This window comes from Anoplolepis gracilipes, chromosome 8, assembly GCF_047496725.1.
Source record: "Anoplolepis gracilipes chromosome 8, ASM4749672v1, whole genome shotgun sequence".
NCBI classification, from domain to species: Eukaryota; Metazoa; Arthropoda; class Insecta; order Hymenoptera; family Formicidae; genus Anoplolepis; species Anoplolepis gracilipes.
In genome coordinates, this window is record NC_132977.1 from 2,725,001 (window position 1) to 2,749,716 (window position 24,716).

Consider the following 24,716-nt stretch of genomic DNA (forward strand, 5'->3'; position numbering starts at 1 on the left):
CTAAGATTTTCTTTAACTTTAAAGGCGGAGGCGAATGACTTTGGACATTATTTCCGTTAGTAAAAATAACTAATGACTGCCTGCTAATGTCCTCGATCATTCTCTTGGCATTAGCAATGGCAAGATTGAGATCTCGTCGTAAAACAAAACCAACGAGATATTGAGATTCCTTAGAAACTATTACAGGAAAGCCATTATGCTCAGTTTCCTTAAGCAAGTTCTCTACATCTTCAACTGTCATTGAGTCTTGAGTAAGGACATGAAGAGCTTCGTTTCGTCTGTAAACAGAATATAAATAAATAGATAAATAAGTATATATATATATATATATATATATATATATATATATATGTAAAATATATGAAAGCACATTTGTGTTATTTAGCTTACTTGGGTTGCATAACGTCTGCCGCCAGGGTAGTATGTTGAAATTCGTCTTTGCTATCCAGAAATGGGTATCCATTTAAACCGATATGAGCATCATAGATACCTTGTTTTCCAAGTGCATCGCCGACCCATTTACTTGCCATGGCAGCGGCCATTAAAGGTACAATGTACCGCACACCGCCGGTTAATTCAAACATAATAACGACTAAAGAGACAGTCATTCTGGTCACACCTCCAAGAACAGCAGCGGCTCCGACCATTGCGTACAATCCGGGTGTAATACAATCGACACCCATAGAACATTCCTCACTGAACATCCATATGTGAGGATAATTGTACGCAAGCTGTTCCATTCCTATACCCACAATACGACCCATTATCGCTCCAAGACATAGGGATGGAATAAACAAACCACATGGTACTTTCATGCCGAATGTGAATATCGTCATAATGAGTTTCATTATCAGTGCCAGTACAAGTAGCCAGATAGCTTTGTAGACTCCCGGCCCAGCTGCAGCAATCTCAATTGCGGATTTCACGGCGGTAAAGTTTCTATTGTAGTCACTATTAGACAGAAAAGTTTTCTATTTGTATCTCAACATTCGTCATATATATATATATACATATATATATATATATATATATATATATATATATATATGTATATGTACATGCTTATATTACGCCGTAAAATATATAAATAAGCATCAATCTTAATTAATCAGTAATTAATATTTTTTTTATCTTCAAAATGCACAAAATGTTATTTCTTTTTAATCACTAACCATAACATATCCGCATTCGATACTCCACATTGGCTGAACAACAAGTAAATGAGTTGACTGGTACTCATCCTCGTATACGGATTAGGATAACCAATTACTGCCGTTACAACTGTTACGATCAACACTTCAGTTACGGGATATTGCCCCAATTTTGAGGTTTTACGATATCGACACCAATATAAATTTGCCTTGATAAATAATGTCGCTATTATACCCTATTGAGAAAATTTGTTTTTAAATTTGTCTTTGTGTACTGTCTTTTACAAAATTTTAAATAGTTTGTAATAAATGTGTAAGAAATTTACTTACCCCAATTATACCGAGTATAACGAAAGGAATTAATTCAAAAAATATCCAAGGTTTATTATATTCTACGTAAAACAATACTGAATGTTCATTTCCAAATGGATTTATGGAACGTAGTACGAAAGCAGCTATTAAAGCACAGAAGAACGATCGCCATAAAGTTTTTAGTGGAAAATAATAGCTGACCTGAAACAAAATATAAATATATACCTATTTTGTCTAAACACGTAACATAAATAAAAAATTTAAAGTAATCAATTATAGAATCTTGCTAAAATAATCCTTAGTCTTACAATTAGCAAAAGATTGAGATCATTTTGATAGAATTGTTGCTTAATTTATCAAATAATACCTCTTCTAAGCTAAATAGAACGCCGCCAATCGGGGCTCCAAAAGCGACGGAAACTCCTGCCGCGGCAGCGGCAGACAAGATTTCTCTCTTCTTCGCTTCATTCCTACCATACTTTGGAAATAGATAAGAAAATATATTTCCTATACAACATGCAATATGCACCATAGGGCCTTCTTTTCCTAAACTTAAGCCCGCCGATACAGAAAGAATCAGACCTACTGATTTAATAATCAGTGTCCATTTACCCAAATATCCACGGATAATAAAGCCACTCAAAATCGTTTTTATCTGAAAATTGTAATTTAAAATACATCTAAAAAAAACAAAGCAATTTGAGAATAATAGATTTACCTCAGGTATTCCAGAACCACAAGCGTATGGTGCAAACATTCGTACTAAAGATGCGGAAAGCGCCGCAAATAGAAGAGCCCATGCTGTATAAAACAAATATGAAATTGTATAAGGTCCTGCACCTTCTTTTGATTGATTGAATACCTCGGGCCACGTCCACCACTGTAAAAATATTACACACGTATACATATATGATTAATAAAGCGGATCGAGAAAAAAATTTACCACTGGGGAATCGCACAGCTAACCTGTGAGCAATTTCCGCCGTCGAATGTAGTTTCGTTATAACTCCAACAACATTGCTCTTTATTTAACCAGAAAGCTTGAGGACAGATACCGAATTTCAGATCTGTCATCCAGGAAGCGCCAATATCTATAACACCAGCTGCCACACCCGTAAAAAGTCCGACTAGTAACACGCACAGCCATCCGGACCATGCATCGTGAGCTCCCTTTATCAGACCCCAGATGGAATCGTGTTTCTTCTTCACGATGTAACGATGTCGCATTCGATCTCGTGCGATGTCCCGTTGCCAATCGATAGTATGAAAATCATCATACTGCCCGATGCCGGGTATGTCATCGGAGTCAACTGAAACTAACAAAATAAATTAGAAAATTTCGTGATGAGAATAAATAAAATATTTCGCGGGTAATGGACTTTTAAGAATTGCAACATCTTTAATATTTTTATCTGTTGCATATAAATATTTAATCATTCCGTGAATAGTTAAACTGTTTTAAAAATTGCAGAGTTGCAAATATTTTTCCAGTAGTAACAATAAATCTTTTATAAAATTTAATATATATATATATATATATATATATATATATATATATATATATTAAACTGACAAAATACTAAAATAATAAGAGAAACATACTTTTAGAATACTTATATATCACATTTTATTTACAATAATAAATATTAAAAATAATGAATATATATTTTATTTACACATTAAATGTAGTAAGATTTACATTAAAAGTTTAACAATATAAATTTCTACATTAAAATTTAAGTCAACGATATAAATATTCCTCTTTTTTATTTTATGTATTATTTTGTATACATGTAAAAATATATATAAATGAGATAAATTATAATGGACTTATTCAAAATATTTTTTCCAAGACAATTAGAAATATAGATTTTATTTTAGTATCATTCTTACTTAGAAAATAAGTGCGTGTATACATTATTATATTCAAAGAAATAGTAAATTTGTGTATATAAAACTAGCTCATTCTTAATAAAATTATATAAAGTCTCTATCAAAGAAATAATTTTGTTTGATATAACACACAACAGATTAACACACAGGAGTGATATATCTATTTGTATATCACAATTATATATATATATATATATATCTTTGTGTTTGTATCTCTTTATATATTTTTATTAATTAGTGAAATATATTGGCATTATTTGTGCTAACTTACACATTTTGCCACTATATGCCGTGAATACTAAGAAATTTGGTTCAATTTGTCTAACTGGTATCACTCAGGGATAGACATCGGCAGATCAGATGGGTAGATCAACAGACATTCCTCAAGTTTCTTCAACAGGAAGTGATAACGTATGATGATATTTTTCAAGCTAGGATGTATATTGAACCAATAGAATTTACAAGACTATTAAATTGGATATGATAAAATTACGAAAAGAGATTTGTGCCTAATATTGTAAAATTTCCTGTATGTTTCTTTATATAACATTTGCTAAAAATAAAAAAAAAATACTTCACCTAATACCCGTTCAGGAACAAATGCATAACATATGCTTGCAACATTAATAAAATAACTTCTAACAAAACAACTTACTGTGAGAGGATGCGTCATCAATACGAACACAATCCGATAACATGTTGTTCTCCGAATGATGAGACATGTGATGATGATTGATATCTAGCATGTCGTCATCGCTGCTTAAATTTGTCTCGCGTCTTCCAGTTCGTAATCGTACATCTTCTGTATTACTGGTATCACTATACTTTATATTCTGGAAATTATATGCAGTTTATTAGTATGTTATAGTTTTGACAAAAACCTTATATATTTTTTTTTACAACATTGTCACACATTAACAACATTCTCTGTTGCTATAATTTAATTTTAATACAAAATGAGAAAGCTACTTTATAAACAAAATTTCTATTTAAAAAATTAAATATCAAATATATTTATTTTACTTCATTTTTTGACAACTTTTAACATGCAACATTATATGTATGAGGAATATATGTAAGATGTGTGAGATTATTAAAAAAATAAAATAATATTTACACAGATACATTACACACATCATAAAAAAACATTGGTGTAAGTTTCATAAAATATTGATGTAAGCCTAAATATTAGCCAAATAATATAAGACAAGGAGATGCAGCTTGAAATTAATAACATACCTTTGCATCAACCGAATGATATGTTGTAACAGCATTTGCATTTGAGTGAGGGATTGTAGAGTTCAAGAACGCTGTGCCCTTCAGTGGAAACTTCTCCATGGCATTGTGACAATCTAATTTTACAAATGTAAGATATTATTTTACCTTTACCTATAGATATAGTGTTATTAAGAATCCATGCGAGAGAACATTGAAAGTTGTAATGCCATGTGTAATATTAAACGATTTTATCACGGTACACTGTTGGTATACCATTTAATCAGCTTTGCTATAATCTCCTTTAATCCTGCAAATGGATGCTATAGGATATAATTAGAATAGCAAATTTGTGACGTGGGACATATACAGAATTAAAGAGATGACATTATCTGTTATAGATTATACAAATGTACTACATAGCCGCAGATGACATGAATCTATTATAAAAATATCATCTTTATCTCTATATATACGTCGATTATCGTGACTTGCATCTTCTTGTGCAAAAGAAATTTGTTAAAAACACCGATTAAACACGTGCCAAATTGACAGCGTTGACAAACCAAAGTTACACGCACAAAATGCTTTTGAATCAAACGCAACCAAAAAGAAAAAAAAAAAAAAAAAAAAAAAATAAAACACAGCACGACATGCTACCATATGACAAGTTTCTCTCTGCTTGTAAAAAAATATGCAAACACTGCGAATTTTTCTCACAGAACGAGTCAGAAAATTGCGCGATTACGCAACGAAAATTCAAACTTGTTCGTATTTCGAAATTTTCCTCTCTTTTTTACGAGCACGTAATTTTCCGTCCCTTTACGTGAGGTTACCTTTGCAGCTTATCCGAAGTAGCAAGTACCCAGAATAATCTGCCAACTTACCATTTTTAAGAAAAACTGTCCTCGCGTTTCATCTGTAAGCACTGATCACCATGCCATGACGCAAATTTCACCGTTCCAGAATAATTTGACAGGTTGGCGATAATACAACTTCATCCAACTATAATTCCGCTATCACCTACGTACACCTTCGCCACAGAATCAAAAGTAGATAAAGAGTCGCGCGATGCGCGAGTAAATGCGGAAACAGCTAGATTGTCAAATAAGCCGATTGGCTAATCGATAGAAAGTTTTCGATAGGGGAATTATGAGATTCCGTATGTTACATTTGTATGTATGTGTGTATGTACATGTAAGATCGGATTATGAATACCGGCCTAAGATTCGCTAGTCGCTTCGTGAATATCAGCCCAGTTGGTTGCGTGCGCCGCACCTAATGGAGTCGCTCCAGTCGCGATTTTATGATCGGCTGAGAGATTTATCGCGCACAATAATTTTACACGGTGCGATTCCTTGACACGCTGCGTTTTCTCTCGCTGACATTCCGTCCGATTTCTCTCGTCTTCGCGCGTCTTCGCGTCAACCAGTGATTGTGATGTTCTCGCTTTAAGAGTTTCCCCCTTGCAGGATATATTGACATTCGCTGATTAAGACTCGCCATTTTTGTCCGTCGTTGTGCCGAGAACGGTTTTCGGAGAACGAGATTTCGCTTGAACATTGCCGTATTTTTCTCGCGTTTGAAAATAATCTTTTCCAAAATTGTAACACTTTGCTATTGGTTCTGTGTCGAAAATTGAGTCTTTGTTTCCGCGAGCACGTCTGGCGGTCAACAATAAAGAGAGAGAGAGAGAGAGACCGGTCTCTTTCGACAAGGCTCTCCTTCGCAGGACTCCTCTAAAAGACAAGATATATATATATTCCAAGGATTTCTCTAAGATATTCTAGCAATCTCCCCGATCCACGTGCCGGTGGGATGCTACATTGAAGCAAGGCGGTAGTAATCTTGCATGGACCATTCGCAAGAGTGAGTATAGATTGTTATTTTATTGTACAATTTGTATACATCACATGTGTAATTACCTGGTATAAAGCGGTTGACGTGATATATCATGCGATTTGATTATACTGATGAATTGTTTTGTATTGAAACTGTTATTAAAAAATATAATACATGTTCCCACACAAGTGTGAAGAGTGTTTCTTTCAATATGTAAATAAATAAATAAATGATTATCAACTTATATAATTTTACACATTGCTAGGAAAAAGTGAGTCTTGTACTGATTGTCAAATAAGAATTTTTTTGCGTGACTATGATATCGAAAAATAAATCTTATTAACTGATGGTAAAGTTTATTCTCATATGCTTGTAATTCGAGAATATATTTTAACTCGAGAAATTTTTATATATACATTATAATATGTACAAATTATTTATAAAGTTATATAATTTTTATTATATATATATTTATATATAAAAATTATATAATATTAAATATTTTTATCTATATATATATGATACACAAATATATATAAACCTTTGTAAGAACAATCTCATCAGAAAGATTAAGACTTATTACACCAAAACAAATATATAATATTGGATCATAGATCAATGAAATTTTAATTTTAAGTTAATAGGTTAGATTTAGTTTTTTTTTAAAAAAGGAATGATGTTTGTCAATAAATAGCGTGAAATGTTATTTTAAAGGAATAGTCTAATTATTTTCAATTCTGTAGGTTGTATATATTTAATTTGATTTTAATATGCATCAATTTAAGAAACAATTACAGACTTGAGTAACATATCGTTTAAATTCAAGAGTTTATGTAAGAGTTTTTTTTAACATTTGCAAGATTATCATTTTTAGTCTGCGATAGACACATGAATTTAAAAAGCAAAAGATTTGAGTATCAAGTTGCATTAAATTAAAGCTTGACATAAGATTTTACTATTCTTTGCAGAACTTATTTTAAATACATATAATAGACTTATCAATTTATATTAGGCTAAAAAAGATTGCAAAGTAGAAGAAATTGCTCTGACGTGCTGTATATTTAACTATTTGGAATCGGATCATGTCTGTTAGATTGTTATTTTGCATTTTGATTGAATTTGTCCTATTGTAATTTAATTATTTTAATTACTTAATGAATTATCACATTTTGATTATATTAAAATTTATGTATTTTATAACAGAATATCTTATTTGATATCTTATTAAAATGTATATACATATCTTATTTTGTACAGTAAAATGGTATAAAATATCTCTGCTAAAAAATTTAATATCATATTTCTGAAAAAATATTTCATAGGCAGGTAAGTTTAATTTTTACTTATGAGAAGATTACATCAAAATCATTTTAAAATTTCTAAGTAGCAGTTCTTATTCTTTTAGGATTCTTTAAAACCGTTATTATTTTATACACATATGTGTGTGTGTGTGTGTGTGTATAAAATAATAACGGTTTTAAAGAACCCTAAAAGAATAAGAATTGCTACTTAGAAATTTTTAAATGATTTTGATGTAATCTTCTCATAAGTAAAAATTAAACTTATCTGCCTATGAAATATTTTTTCAGAAATATGATATTAAATTTTTATGATATTAAATATATATATATATATATATATATATACACATTTATTTTTAGTGCGATTGTTTTTATGTCACTATTTTTGTAGGATTAAAATAAAACTAATAGGGGCATATATATATATGCCCCTATTAGTTTTATTTTAATCCTACAAAAATAGTGACATAAAACAATTACACTAAAAATAAAAACTTATAAAAAATATTTTAACCAAAAAGTAGTTGTGCAAAATAATTGTTTTAATATTCTGAAAAGTTTATAAAAAAAAAGTTAATAAAAAAAAGGTAATACAAAAAACACAAAATTAACAAAAAAAATTAAAAATCCAAAATTAATATAAAAATATAAAAATAAAAAATTAATATATTAAATTAAAAATTAACTCTTATTCCGTGCTGACGGGTTATTTTTTATTTCCGTGATTTTTCTAAAATGTCAATTTCTCGAAAACGAATAATCGTAAAAACAATATATTTAAAATTATTTTTAAATTTACAAATTATTTTTAAAATTTATGTCAAAACTAATGGTGTGTTACATTTAATATGTTGAATTAAATTTTTGGACTCTCTCCTTTAATTCAAAAACTCAGCGCTAATAAACTAAACAATACGCTTAAATTAATGTATTTTTTCATTTTGAAATTTAATAGCGCTAAGTTTTTTATAATTATAACTTTTTTATTTAATTAAAATTTAAGAAAAATTTGTTTTAAATTTGGATGCTAAATTTAAATTTGTTAAAATATCATCAGGATTTTGAGAAAATTAAGATTATAAAGATGCAAAAAGCTACATTTTTTACCATCTCTGATTGTGAGTAGTTAAATTAGGTAACTTGACGTGATAGAAGAATTTATTATGGCTCAAATTAAAGGTTAAACATTCTATTTTATGAAAACAATATGTGACAGAGTTCTTGGAAAAATCGTAATTTATAACAAAATGACGTTAAATTGATCGAAAATACTACTTTGGTTACATTAACTTATCAAAACCTACATATATGTAACTCAGCTGACTGACAATGCAATAGTAAAAGCTATTTTGCGTTTACTTATACACACACATACGCATATGCACACAGTGATAATTGTAGCAAAAATTATTTTGTGTTTAATACATAGGTGCTCACAAAAAATTCTTTGGACAGTGTATTAATCAATCAATTAGTAAAATAATATTTATATTCATAACTTTCTAAATTAAAACTTTTTTAAAAAAATATAAAAAAATCAGAATTATGTATTTTATTTTTATTTCATTTATTTTTATTTCATATATAGATAAGAGTGTTATTCTCGAATCCAATAAAATCAGACCTATACAGGTTTTAATAGTTTTCTCTGTTAAATCTGTCCGCCGTTCTCTCCCCTCCCCCCCCCAATCGCCATATTCCCGTTATACATATATAGTTATACATTTTCAATTATAACTATTTTATCAATCCCATATTAGTCCTAATTAATAAGTATAAGTCTGTTTCAGAGAGAGGGGGGGAGGGAGAGAGAGAGAGAGAGAATTTTACACTATACATAAGAATCTAATATAAAATCCATGTAAGTAGCTTATATAGATAATATATTTGTTACAGTGTACTAGTAATAGTAATGTTTTATACTGTGGTGTGTAGTCATGTCATGAATCATCAAATGTCAGTTACAGCTGTATTTTTTACTATCTTGCCATTGCAAAAATAAATCACATAAAACTTCCTGCGCGAGGATTTCGATAAGTATGTTATATAATACTTATTTTGTTTTGCATTTTTGAGAAAAAATTTTAAAAATTTTATATATAATTTATTAAAAGTATTATTAAATTGTATATAAATATGAGAGTTTTTATTTTTATTTTATAAGTATAATGCATAATTTTTTTAAAACTATTTCTTATTTCTTTTTCATCCAATTTGTTATTTTTAATTGGTGTGATATTTATTTTATTATATTTACTATTAATAAATAATAAAGCTAATATATATATTCTTACAAAAAATAGATTGTTATATGTATATTTTATTTTTTTTATATTAAGTATTATTATTTTAATAAATTATATATATATATATATATATATATATATATATATATATATATATATACAAAATTTGGTTTCTTTAAATTAAACTTATGTACACATCTAATTAAACATGTCTGAAAGCCTAGAACTTTAATTTGGATACAATTAAAAACATTAGATATTTAATAAAATTAATTAACGATTAAAATATTAATTATTTAATAAAATTTCAAATTTAATAAAATCAATAATGAATAATATAATTCAAGAGTATAAGAATATATCAAATAAAAGATGATGTTTGTTTTCACAGATTTTGATTTGAATATGCTATATATATATATATATATATATATATATATATATATATCAATATATGAATGTATTAATTCACAAATCAATCGTATAGTTCTACATAAGAACATTATGATTTGTATATCTATCTTATTTGTCCAATTCTCCAGCGCAAATTTTATAGGAATTATAGAAAGATATCATGGCGCAGGCGTTGCGCACTTTCCACCCCCACTGATAGCAATGCACCCTTCTTGGAGTAGGGATAGGTTCGATTATACGGGGGGGGTAAGTTAAGGCAAGCCTTCAGCCTTCAGTGAGAGACTGAACGCGAATTCGCGCGTTGCGGTTCCCGTAGCGATTGAAATTACACACAACACACATATACACTCACATACATACCATACATACAAACAGACAGGGTATATATGTATATCCCTTCTCATTTGTACACATACATATATTTATATATATATATATATATGGATATATTTGTATACTATATCAATATTTTTATACCGATAATTAAGTGACTTTTTGTATCGCAATATACGTCCATAAGAGAAAAAGAGGATCATTGTGTACATCGATACGTAATATGGTGTCAAGTTAATAGTAGGTGCGGCAGAGTTCACCGTTATCGATGGGTAGAACGGATATGTCAAAAACGCTCAACGCCTATAGAATGTGAGTAGAGCACATAAGATGTTCCTTATCGTAATTCTTTCTCCAATAATTTCTTCACAATTTCCTCGTTAATACACATTTTTAAAATGATAAAAAATAATATGTATTTGAACTTTTGTGAAATTATATTAATAAAGTGCAATTTGTATGTGAAGTAGCAGTTTTACAGGCTCCTATAAGTTAGTAATTGTTTTTCTATTAAATCTATATATTTTTACATTTATATAACTATATAATATTAGCAAGAGATTTTCCAACAAATTCTGTATAATTAATAGCTCTGTCCAATTTAATGATATTTCTATTTTATATATTTTTTTTATCTTTCTCTCTCTCTCTCTCTGAAACAGACTTATACTTATTAATTAGGACTAATATGGGATTGATAAAATAGTTATAATTGAAAATGTATAACTATATATGTATAACGGGAATATGGTGATTGGGGGGGGGGGGGGGAGGAGAGAACGGCGGACAGATTTAACAGAGAAAACTATTAAAACCTGTATAGGTCTGATTTGATTGGATTCGAGGATAACTCTTATCTATATTCCATATTCGATTGTGATATATATGTACCAGACCTAGGAATTGTACTACTGTTATTGACGTCGGATGCAAGCATCGATCGGTAGTTCGCATTGTGGCGCTGCGACATTATTGCGCTTATATATTCAGAACGAGATGTAGATACACGCAATTTTCGTGTGTGCGATCGAATGTTGGAGAATGTTTCTTATATTAACATGTACAGGATGTGCTTACTTTCTGGAAAAAGCATTGAAAGCCTGGAATTTTCAAAGATTTCTTTTGTACTTAAAAAATCAAGGAATTTTTCATAAAATTTCATTGGAACTCGAGGAATTAAAAAAAAAATTATCTCTTTAATAATTTTTGTAAGCAGTCGACAATCCGATAAGCCGATAAGCCAACTTGTGTTAATGATTTTAGAAATACAATATTTTTTAAATTATAAAAATATGTATCTATCTCTTTTTTATATATTAAATATCTTAAAAAATATGTAATATATATTCTTTATTGTAATTTTTAGTAATAAAGAATAGAAACATTACAAGTGAGAAATATTTTATTTTACGAAAGCTATTTATTTTTTTTTAGTACATTTACAAATTTAGCAATTGAAACTTAATTGTCTCTGTATTTTTCTTTTGTATGAATGGAAAGTATTAGAAAATGCATAAAATAAATAATTTTAATTTAAAATATTGCATCAAACAATCTCAAAAATATTATTTTGGAATTTTTGAATAAAAATACTTTAATGATCAGGGAATTTCCCTAGAATTTTATGGAAATTTTTTTACAAGATATGAATAGATATAGCACTCTGATATAGCATTACTAATTATAGCTTATCTAAGCTTTTGTATTAATATATTGATTAGAATAAATCGATTTTACATATTGTATGGATTTCTATTAAACGTACGAAGATTTATTGTAATTTTAAACTTGATTTTCTCAACAATTTAATTCAAGTGAGCTTTTATTTTTTTTTTTAAGATTACAAGAAATAGATTGTACAAAATATTAATTGAACAACATTGTATTGTACGGATCTTTTTTTTACAAATACAACATATGTAAGTGAAAATTTTACTTATGGTTGAAATTTAAGTTTTTATTATATTTCCAACAATATCAATTAAAAAATCCTTAAAAATCCTTAAAAAATTATGATTTTATGTACTTCTCTAAAATTTTTTAAGACATCATATTGATATAAATATGTAATATTATATTAACAGTTATATGTATTGCTGGAAAATGTTAACATATTTATCTGAAATTTTATTTTTTGTTATAAACTAGAATTGTATATTAATATTGATTGTAATATAAAATTTTAGTTTGTAACAAAAAAATAAAATATAAATAGAAAATGTGTGTGTGTGTGTGTGGTGCGCGCGCGCGCGCGCGCGCGTGTATATATATATATATATATATATATATATATGGTTTTTAATCTTATGAAAACCATTTAGTTCTGTTTAATATTTTTTCAAGTCTAACATGAGAACTTAAATGACTCTTCATTTTTTCTTCTTGATGTATAATAGAATCGAAATTCTCAGTCTATTGCGTACTTATGTAAACACACAATGTCCTTATCACTTTTGATACAATTCACTTCTTTTTTTATCAAAACTTTGATTGCAGTTTTGACAATAAGGCACGATATATATAGATAAATTTATATAATATGCAGATTTTAGAGATAAATTTATTTAATTATACATATTGTTACATTAGTTTAAATTAAGCATTTATTAGGTTGATCAAACAATTTCTTTTTTCACTATTCTAGAAAAGATTAACAATTTTTTATTTTATAATAGATGCATATATGTATTTAATAGATATACATTAAGTAATTTAAGTAATTTTTTCATATATTTTTCTTTTTCTTAAGTTTTTTTATTTTTGTTTTGTAGAAGAATGAAAAAATATAACCTCATGATAACTTTTTAATTATTAAATTCTTGTGTTTTAAAGATTTACATTTTTACCTCTAGATTACTCCTACTTTTAATAGTTTACTAATATTTCTTTAAAAAAAATTATATATATTGACTTTTTGTTAAAAAAGTTTTTAATTAATTAATTTTTTAGATAGTTGCAAAAAAGAAATTGCAAGTATTTCTATTATTTTTTTATTTATCTTATTAATCAATTACCGACAATGTAGATCTGAAAAATTACATACTAATATAATACTAACAAACTATAAATAGCTTTTTATTTATAAAATATGTTAAATTCAACAAACTTTATTTAAAATTTATCGATCAGGAAATCTAAAAAATCGGAAATTGTCAAGAGAAATGTCAGGAATTTTTACGATTTATCTACATTTTTCTTAATTATCTGAGATTTCTTAAAAAAAATGTCAACTTTTCTCTGGTTCTCAATCTGTTAATTTTCTGTTTTTGTTAAAAATTAATTCGTCTATAGGCATATTCGGTAATTCGATACCGATGGATATTATACTACTAGAAAGCAATGAAAATTATTAGTAAAAAATGTTTATTTGAAATTTTATTTAAAATGTTTTTGTTTAATTTTGATTAAAGAATATTAATAATAATATTAATATTTTATCAAATGTCTTTCTGTGACTAAACAGATATTAATAGCAACATATTAATAGCATTGTACGAAAATTATAGTTTAATTTTATTTCAGTGTTATTTTATTTGTTTTTTTCATTTGATTAAAATGTTATTAAAAGTTTTGTTATGATGTTAGACACCATTAAATAGCTATATTAAAATATATTTAATATGATATTAATAAAAAAGTGATTATTTGCTAGGTCATTTTTTTAGTACTTGATATTTACTACAAATCTTATGTTGAAAAAACTGTATTGACTTAAGCAATTATTAGTTGATGTGCATTATATGTGCATTACTGAATACTTTGTAGTGAATATACATATACAAGGTGTCCTGGGAAAGGTGGGCAATCTCTCGTGGGCATCTGGAGCAGGTAAAAATAACTCTATAAGTTCTTATACCCTATAAAATTTTTTTCTATAATGCATTTCTATTGAGATATTTGTCTCTAAAGTTTAAATGTGAGAATTATTTTTCTTAATTAACTTTTATATTACTTTGTAGATCTTAATAATGTATAAGAACTTTTTTTATTATTAAGTGAAGGTCTTTAAAATAGTGTAATAGATTTTTTGATATCATCTCGAAAAGCCAAAATGGGATCATCTGTAAGTCTTTTAACTTACAAAACTTTAAAGTCGGTGAGCGTTTTTATTTTTAAATTATGTTTTTAGATTCTTCACATCTTTCTTTAAGAAAAAGATATTTTTGTTTTATTTCGTAAAAATTGTTTTCAATAAAAACGCATTTGATTGATAGAAAGTAAACCTTTATTCGTAATAATTGAATAATGATTTTCAGAATAATACAAAATTACATTGTGTATTAAAATTTATTTAAAAGATAACGAATTTAGCCAAATTAAAAAAAATGTTTGAAATGACTTCTACCGACTCTGACGCATTCCCATGCACGGCGAATTGATGACTGCTGCAACTGCGATAATATCCCAGGATCATTTCTTATTTGTTCACAATGATAAATAATTTTTTCAAGTAATTGTTCTCTCTTTAATACACAATGTAATTTTGTATTATTTTGAAAATTATTATTCAATTATTATGAATAATGGTTTACTTTCTATCGATCAAATGCGTTTTTCTTGAAAACAGTTTTAACGAAATGAAACAAGAATACTTTTTTCTTAGAGAAAGATGTGAAAAATATAAAAATATAATTTAAAAATAAAAACGCCGGCTTTAAAATTTTGTAAGTTAAAGACTTACAGGTTATTCGATTTTGGCTCTCCGAGATGATATCAAAAAATCTATCACACTATTTTAAAGATCTTTATTTAATAAAAATGTCCTACATTATTAAGATCTACAAAGAAATACAAAAGTTATTTAAGAAAAATGATTTTCAAATTTAAACTTTAGACATAAATATCTCCATAGAAATTCATTATAAAAAAAATTTTATAGGAACTTATGGGGTTATTTGTACTGTATTATCGTGATAATGAATTTCGGAAGATACAAGGAAAGAGAAACAAGAAGCCATGAAGGGAAAAGGATGAATCCTTGACATATTTCTACACGATTATTTCCTATTCTGAAAAATTATCTTCTATTTTTCATACTTTATACTTATATATTCATAATATATTTATACTAAGTTATATAAATAAATAAATTAATGTATTTATATAAAATTCATAAAATTATATATATATATATATATAATTTTATGAATTTTATGTTATATAAATACATTACATTTATTTATATTTTATTTATATAATTTAGTATAAATGTGTATATAATATGTGTATAATAAATAAAATATGTAAGTCTAAAGTATGAAAAATAGATGATAATTTTTCAGAATAGGAAATAATCGTGTAGAAATATGTCAAGGATTCATCTTTTTCCCTTCATGGCTTCCCGTTTCTCTTTCCTTGTATCTTCCGAAGTTCATTATCACGATAATTGCTCAACAATAAGACTTCGAATCAGGATTTTTTCTATATATTTATTAATTTATATCACGGTTTATATAGTGAATGGGCGATTAATTCGAGGCTAAATCCAGTACGAATTACTTACAATTAGATTAGTCGATGTAACATTGTTCCTTCAAGATCAAGATCATTACTCGTCAGAGATTGAAAACTATTGAATGATGGAAATACCAGAATTGGACAAGTAATCTTGTTGTGAAGGTTCATGATACTCAGTTGTTGGATGAGGTCAAGGTTTATCTTGAGTGCCTAAAAACTTGATTTAGATCAAGAACTCAAAGCATGTATGGGAATCTATCATGTATGGAATTGAATAGATTCAATCGCAACATTTTTTATATTTTTATATTGCCAGCATAGGTTAATTTTCATTTGGAATAAAACTATGGAAACTTCGCGAATCAGAAAAAACTACTGGCTGGTTACTTAGTTTTGCAGTGGTGACGTTGATCGATACTAATAGAAATTTATAATTATCTAAAAAACATAACATCGTGGGAAATTCATTTTTTGATTGTATAGTCGCGACTTATAGACTAGATTTATAACAAATCCCCGAAAAAAGGAAGATGACCTCTCTTCACCGACTCCTATTGATTACACAGTAGCAACGTTGATCGTTCTTCTTCATTATCGAATTTCCAATGCTGCACCTCTACAGGTCGATTTACAAAAAAGATGGTGTAATATGAAAATATATTTTTAACAGATGTTATAAACAATTTTTTACAAGACTAATATAATTGTGTTATAATGCTATTAAATTTAAAAGAAATTAAATATTTAATGTTTAAATTCTTACATTAACACAATGCAATTTCTTGATGCTACAATTTACAAGAATCTAAATCTTGGAATTTTGAAGAGATTTACAATAAAAGGTTTTCAATAAATACGAGAGCGATTTTGAACAATAGTAGTTTTGAGTTTTGAATCATTTTAAATTATTATATTAATATATTTTTAAGTAATTTTTGAGGATTATATAGTTGTTTTTTTCCCTTGAAATAGTTTTTTTTTCTTTTACACAACCATTCATCTTTTTACTATATTAACTTGGTTTTTCTCTCTCTGTTGGATACATTTTCTTAAATATTTTTATTTTATCTGCTTTTTTTTTTATTTTGGGTATATTTTATTTAAAATATAAAAAAAATAGAAAAGAAATTATAAGTATTGTTTTTTTATAACTTTATGAGTAGAATTTGTGTTGTGTTTATGTTCATATTATACTGGTCTACACATTTTTATTAATGTTTATTAATATTTATTTAAATTGGCAGGTTTAAGTAAGCAAGTAAAAAAAATTAAGTAATTTTGAGTAATTTTAATACAAAGTAAAATAATAATTATACAGAGTTACAGATTAATGTGTGGAAAGATAGTGATTATATATATAACTATTTTTTTTTATTTTTATGATTAGCTATTCTATTCTGTTTATTTCGCATAATTTTCTACACATACATTTAAAATTTAAAATTAATTTAACTTTTGTTTGTTTTGACAATTTTAATTTATAAAATTTGCCTTTGATTTATTTTTATTTATTTTGATCTACTTATTTTCTTTTAATTTCTGATTTTTTAATTTTTTTTTTTTTTTTTAAATTTTTCACCTCATTCTATTTTCTATTATTCGTAATATTTTATCCTATAATTAATTAAATCTATAACAATTTTATACCGTCATATAAATATATATATTTTATATAATTATATATATATATATATATATATATATAATTCTATAACAAAAAATTATATAAAATATATATATTTATATGACGGTATAAAATTGTTATAGATTTAATTAATTATAGGATAAAATATTACGAATAATAGAAAATAGAATGAGGTGAAAAATTTAAAAAAAAAAGAAAAATTAAAAAATCAGAAATTAAAAGAAAATAAGTAGATCAAAATAAATAAAAATAAATCAAAGGCAAATTTTATAAATTAAAATTGTCAAAACAAACAAAAGTTAAATTAATTTTAAATTTTAAATGTATGTGTAGAAAATTATATATTTTATAATATATATATATATATAATAAATAATTTTATAATAAAATATAAAATTTAGAAATCAAAATTTCTCTCTCTCTCTCTCTCACTCTCTCTCTTTCGTGTATAATGATATAATGATGTAAAGCTATGAGGATGACAAATTAATATGTCGAAGTATATCTCCTCGTGAATCGTCCTGTATGCAGCGCCGCTTTATCGCAATGCGCCGACGTCGAAATATTGACTCGGCGAGACCCGCATGTCAGAGACCAGCACGTAGACAGCTCTAATACCGCCCTGAAGACATGGGGTAAGTTTTCTCTGTCTCCTCATCCTCATCCTTTTGTCGACAATTTTTCGATCAAGTGTTGTCGATCACGTGCTCGACTTATCATTAATGTCTGTGTTCTGTTATCGGAGTTTTCGGAGCAGACAGTACTTCGGTATCCAATGTCCTCGACAAACCCCGGAAGCGCTTTGGCTCTTGTCAGCCATATTAGTAAAAAAAAAAAAAAAATAAAACTGTGCTATTTAAAAATTTCTGATTTTATATATTACAGGGTGGTCTAAATGTGTATGTATAAGGGCGAATATATTTGATTTACAATTTTTTACAAATGTGCTTAGCAGTTTATATAAGTGGTATAAATCCAAAAAACAAAAGTTTGAGAAATAATACTTTTGCTTTTATCATAAATGTACATAGAAATGATTTAACTATGTAATTTGATTGATTTTGAAACCAAAAGAATTCAGTGTAATTTTGGTTGATGAAATTGCTTGCACCTGAAATCTTCTGATAACTCAAGTTTGAGTGAATTTGTATCATCATTTGTCATCTGAGCCACTTATATATGTTCTCTACTTATTGTAAAATATAAATATTAAAAATTAATAATAGGATATAAAATAAAAATTTTTTGTCTTGCAAGTATAAATTAACTTCTGCTCTTATTTTCAGTAAAAAAATCGAAAACATAGGCAGAATGACGGCGATGACGCAGGAGGAAATCGTGGCCGGTGCACGAACAGTCGCTCAAGGCCTGGAAGCTCTTCGAGTCGAGCACGGTGGGTTGCTACAGGGCTTGCAGTCTCAAGATGCACCAGCTGCCCGGGACAAGGCTAGTCTGTTGTCGAAGATCATCGAAATGATCGACCTGGGCCTAGGCGAGGCGCAGGTAATGCAGGCGCTGGCAAGCCACCTGCAAATGGTGGAGGCGGAAAAACAAAAGCTGCGGACACAAGTGAAGAGGTTGTGCCAGGAGAACGCCTGGTTGAGGGATGAACTTGCTGGTACTCAGCAGAAGTTGCAAGCGAGCGAACAAGCTGTAAGTATATATCACTTTTAATTTATTATAACTAATCCCTGAAAGGTTGGAATTCTTAAGGATTTTTTTTTGTACCTGGAAAAATTAAGAAATATATCTCATAGTATTTTATTGGGACTTCGGAAATTTTAAAAAAAAATTTTGAGTAGACACTCTATATATTCAGAATTGAAAATTAGTCTCTTATTGTAAGAGAATCTTTTTTTAAATGTATATTACGCACAATGTTACTTTTGACTGAACTGAATAAATACTGAAATTTGTCGGTTTTCTCGCGAAACATTCTATAGTTTCAAAGTAATTTTTATTAATCACAATAGGAACACTATTTGATATATTTTTTTATCTGTGATTTTTTTCTGGAAATGTAATTTATCAAGGCTTACATTTTATTCCGAATCGTTGCATTATCTCTGTTCATTAATTATAAATTAATAACTTTATTTAGAAAAACTTAACAAAAACAATAAACTTTTTCCACTAATCTAATGCAAAATAATGAATTAATTTTATTTTTTCATATTAACTTTTTTTGTAAAATTCTATCTACAAAAGAGAATTTTCTGCTACTTTTTATTATATATTAGCTACTGCTAATTATAATTATATAAATATCAATTTTAGGAAATTATGAAATTTTTGTGATAAATGCCACTTTAATATTTAAAAAGAGTTATACACATGTTTGAAAACTTTATGTTAAATTAAATGTTCAATTTGCTTTCAATTCTATTTTTCCATATCTTTTAAAATTAGATTATACAGATGGCAGAAAATAAAGAAAAAGAATATTTTCTCTTAATAATAAAATTTTTATGAATCTAAACAGTTTGATTATTTTAATCGGTTATATTATGGAATTTTTAGAAGTGGGAAATTTGAATTAGATATTTAATTCGTATTGCTAAAAAAAACAGTTCAAAAATGATAGACAAAGAAGACGAATTATCATTTATAACGATTATGTGATAAATAATAAGATAACGCAATCAAACAAAATTACGAGAGAAAGTATTTATCTATTATATGGATAACTTGAATTTTAAATAAACTGCTGCGGCCTATAATTTTATGTAGTTTTCATAAAAAGTAATTGCATTTTTAAGAGTGATTGCATTTTGACATTTTTCTACCAGACGATTTGCTCATCATTTTAACTAGAAAGTCTGTTATATTTTTTTAATTATATGTATTTTGCAGGTTGCTCAGTTGGAAGAAGAAAAGAGGCACTTAGACTTCATGGCCAGTATGCGACAGTATGATCCGGATCCGTCTACAGAAGATGAAAACGCTAAGGATCGACCGAAGGACGATCCTGTGGTAGATCTCTTTCCGGATGATGACGCGGATGATCGAAATAGCAAATGTAAGTGAATCTCTCCAGATTTAAAGTAAAACTTTTAAAAAAGTATTTTCCAATAATAATTCCATGTTTTTGTGAAAAATTAATAATAAATATAAAAAACAGGAGCAAGTAATTTTTAGAGCAATAATTATAAATACATAATAATAATAATATATAATAAATAATATATAATAATAATAATAATAATAATAAATATATAAAATTATTAAATATAGAAAGTTATTATTACATAATAAATATAAAAAATAATAGATCAATTATGTAATAAAACCAATTAATTTTTTTATTATTACAGTTCTTTTACTGAAAATTAAGAGTTAAATGCAAAACATTTTATTTTATTTTTCAATAAAAATTTTTGTTTTTTCAGCCATATCTCCGACTCCACCGTCGCAGTTTGCCCAACAAGTAAATGCCGGCTATGAGATACCAGCCCGTCTGCGCACATTGCACAATTTAGTGATTCAGTATGCGAGTCAAGGCCGTTATGAAGTGGCAGTTCCTTTGTGCAAACAAGCGTTGGAAGACCTGGAGAAGACTTCCGGTCACGATCACCCAGACGTGGCGACCATGCTGAACATTCTCGCTCTGGTGTATCGGGATCAGAATAAATACAAGGAAGCGGCGAATCTTCTAAACGATGCGTTGGCGATTCGGGAGAAGACATTGGGTGAGAATCATCCCGCGGTGGCGGCGACCCTGAACAATCTGGCGGTGCTGTACGGAAAACGAGGGAAGTACAAAGAGGCCGAACCCCTGTGCAAGCGAGCGCTGGAGATCCGTGAGAAGGTGCTGGGTCGCGATCATCCAGATGTCGCGAAGCAGCTGAACAATCTGGCGCTGTTGTGTCAAAATCAGGGCAAGTACGAGGAGGTGGAGCGCTATTATCAGCGGGCACTCGAGATCTACGAGGCCAAGTTAGGTCCGGACGATCCGAATGTCGCTAAAACAAAAAATAATCTAGCATCTTGTTACCTGAAGCAAGGAAAATACAAGGACGCCGAGGTGCTGTACAAACAGGTGCTCACCAGAGCACACGAGAGAGAATTCGGCGCCATCGACGGCGACAACAAGCCGATCTGGCAGGTACTATGAGAACGCACTATGTGAATTAGTACTGTATAGTGTCGTCAAAGCTGCAAACAAGGGCTCAATTTTTTAGTCTTTCCAGAAAAAAACGTTCCTAAAACTTAGTTAATAAAAGTTTCTATAATTAAATAAAAAAAGAAAGAAAATAGTTTTACTTATAATTTATTCATTAAAATATCCTTCAAAATGATTTTCCTTTCATATTCATACAATAATAATTATAGTGCATAATTTAGAATTTTTAAGTAATAAATAAGAAACTTCTGAAAACTTCTTTGCATACATATCTTCAATAATTTTAAATAGATAGATATAAGAGAAAATATTGATATACAGAGAGAAGTTGTGACAAAAATATATTTTGAATAGCAATGTTTATGTCGCTATTTACCTACGAACGTTACTCGAATTAAAAAGTTAATATCCCTAGAAAACGATGATAAAATATCTGATAAAATAAGATGATAAAATAAGATGATAGAATATAATAAAATACTCTTACATGGACTGGTCTTTTTTAAACTATTGTAATACAGGAGAGATGAAAAAAATAACATATATCTCTTATCTGTATATTTGGAAGCAAAGAGAGAAAGAGATTACTTATTATAAATTAGAACCATAAATTTTTAATATAAAGATTGAAATATTTAATAGAAAAATATTCACAATATGCATCAAAGTGTCAAGTTTATTAACACAAAATAACATAAACACATTTTTAAATAATTATTAATATTTTTTCTTTAATATAATAGCCGATAAATATCAAAATTTATTGTAATAAAATTTATATTTTACAAGAAAATACAGAATTAGAAAACTATTGAAAATTAAAGAAAACTAAAGAAAGAAAAATAAAATATAATGTTCTATGCTTACTTTTTAATTATGCATAGTTTATATATAAATGTAAGATAAATTATTATTGTATATTATGGCATTTATAATCTGCAAATTTAAATTAAATTTTTATATTAAACTTTGTACATCAAAAAATTTATTGTTATACATGTGTTCAACTCGTGCAACTTTTAAGAAATTTGATCACATCCAAAAATTGTTGCAAAATTTTTAAATTTACTTTTATGATAATAAATTCTCTGTTTTGTCTCACATAATATTTCTTATTGATTTATCTCGGGCTTATTAAAAATATTAAATATGTTGTCAATATATTTTTAATGGCTTTTTGATTGATCTGGCGACTTCTCCTGTTTTAGGTAGCCGAAGAGAGGGAAGAGAATAAGCACAGAAACAAAGAGAATACACCATACGGTGAATATGGTGGTTGGCATAAAGCAGCAAAGGTGGATTCTCCAACAGTCACTACCACTCTAAAGAATCTCGGCGCCCTTTATCGAAGGCAGGGCAAATACGAGGCCGCGGAAACGCTCGAAGACTGCGCCATGAGATCTCGAAGAGAGGTAATACTTGCATTTATTAAAGGAACATACACATGTAAATATAATGACTAACAATATTTCTTACATTTCCCATGTGCAGCACGTGCAGCAAGTGAGTAAAAAAAGCTTCTTAATGATTTTGAATTTAGTTTTTTGAAATCTAGAGCTTGCATGGTGACTGCATTTTGTGAGGACAAAATTAATTTTTTCCTATCTGTTTTTTTAGTTTTTTTTTACTTATAGTTTTAAAAGAATTATACTTAACACACAATATGTAACAACCCTGATAGGTAAATTGTGGAAATATTGCATAATAATGGCATCAGGACTTGACAGAAATTTCTCAATAATTGTACTAATATAAGATGAATCACTACAGTATTGTCAGAATAAAATGTTGTAAATAAGAAAAAATCGAATTGTAAATTTTGTGTATTTAAAATTTATAATGTATGACAAATACTTCAAACTTTAACTTACAAACTTTCTTATTTATCAGATACACTTTCTTTTAAAAATATAATGAATAAAATGCAACAACATAAGTAAGAACGTGATCACATTATCAAATCAATCTCAAATGTTCTGAACAAAGAGTTTCCAAAAGTTCGATTCGCATGAAAACCATTTTGAATTTTTATTTAATATTTTGCTTTATTTAATAGATAATATTTTTGTAAGCATTATATAAAATATTTTTCTCAATTATTGAACAATTTCTCCCTAAATTTAATTTTGCAAATATACTGCTAATTAAAATGATTTGCGATATCATTATAATTTTGAAATATTATGTAAAAATTATTTGTGCAAACAGTTATCAATATTTTCTAAAAGATCAAAGTTTTACATCCGTTTTTACAAATATATCTTTATAATTTATACAAGATTGTATCAAATAATTTTATAAATACTGTTTTATCGGGGAATAAAACAAAAATTAATTAGAAGCTTGTGATTCTAAAAATCTCTTTTGACGGGGAAAGGAGTTTATTTATTTAAGAATTTTATTGACAGACAATATGTTAAACAATTAATCGTTTAAATTATATATACTAAAAATGAAAGTCAAATTTTAAAAATTATAACTGATATAATAATAATCAAAAAAAATATATGTAATAAAAGTGAAATTAAATTTTTGGAATTGCAATAATATATACATATATAATTCATAACTATTCGATTTTATTTCTCTTTTTATAGGCGTTGGAGCTGGTAAATAAGGCGCGAGTGGCGCAGCTGTTGGGTGATGAGAAGAGTTCCACCAGACGCGGCTCGCGGTCAAGTTTAGCCAACAGCGAGCACGAGCAGAGCCACGAGGAGGTGAGTTTACCTTCTTTCTTTCCCTCTCCTGTTCGTCATCTCAACGTAAACAAATTAGCAGTACGCA

The 24,716-nt window shown here is 27.7% G+C and overlaps 2 protein-coding genes across 12 annotated transcripts in view; one reads left to right on the plus strand and one right to left on the minus strand.

Moving 5' to 3' along the window:
• The window catches only part of Clc-c (chloride channel protein 3), a 6,819-nt gene extending 1,179 nt beyond the window's left edge, over window positions 1-5,640 (minus strand). Inside the window, exons 1-10 of one of the 4 annotated variants that reach the window (XM_072897273.1) lie at window positions 5,459-5,640; window positions 4,596-4,708; window positions 4,012-4,189; window positions 2,430-2,773; window positions 2,182-2,343; window positions 1,831-2,118; window positions 1,482-1,664; window positions 1,173-1,387; window positions 391-951; window positions 1-278 (exon numbers count right to left, since the gene is read on the minus strand). The exon at window positions 1-278 is cut by the window's left edge and continues 100 nt beyond it. In XM_072897273.1, the coding sequence (XP_072753374.1) occupies window positions 1-278; window positions 391-951; window positions 1,173-1,387; window positions 1,482-1,664; window positions 1,831-2,118; window positions 2,182-2,343; window positions 2,430-2,773; window positions 4,012-4,189; window positions 4,596-4,694 (2,308 nt within the window). In that variant the 5' untranslated portion in view covers window positions 4,695-4,708; window positions 5,459-5,640. Of the gene's footprint in view, window positions 279-390; window positions 952-1,172; window positions 1,388-1,481; window positions 1,665-1,830; window positions 2,119-2,181; window positions 2,344-2,429; window positions 2,780-3,627; window positions 3,788-4,011; window positions 4,190-4,595; window positions 4,709-5,458 lie in introns of those variants that run through there. The other 3 variants (XM_072897272.1, XM_072897275.1, XM_072897274.1) reach the window with 3 other exon arrangements.
• Window positions 5,641-5,839: 199 nt separating this feature from the next.
• Klc (kinesin light chain) overlaps window positions 5,840-24,716 on the plus strand; it is a 29,083-nt gene continuing 10,206 nt past the window's right edge. Inside the window, exons 1-8 of one of the 8 annotated variants that reach the window (XM_072897279.1) lie at window positions 5,840-6,440; window positions 18,341-18,444; window positions 19,096-19,462; window positions 20,663-20,828; window positions 21,199-21,914; window positions 23,141-23,344; window positions 23,424-23,435; window positions 24,530-24,649. In XM_072897279.1, the coding sequence (XP_072753380.1) occupies window positions 18,440-18,444; window positions 19,096-19,462; window positions 20,663-20,828; window positions 21,199-21,914; window positions 23,141-23,344; window positions 23,424-23,435; window positions 24,530-24,649 (1,590 nt within the window). In that variant the 5' untranslated portion in view covers window positions 5,840-6,440; window positions 18,341-18,439. Of the gene's footprint in view, window positions 6,441-9,515; window positions 9,576-10,482; window positions 11,020-18,340; window positions 18,445-19,095; window positions 19,463-20,662; window positions 20,829-21,198; window positions 21,915-23,140; window positions 23,345-23,423; window positions 23,436-24,529; window positions 24,650-24,716 lie in introns of those variants that run through there. The other 7 variants (XM_072897278.1, XM_072897280.1, XM_072897284.1 and 4 more) reach the window with 7 other exon arrangements.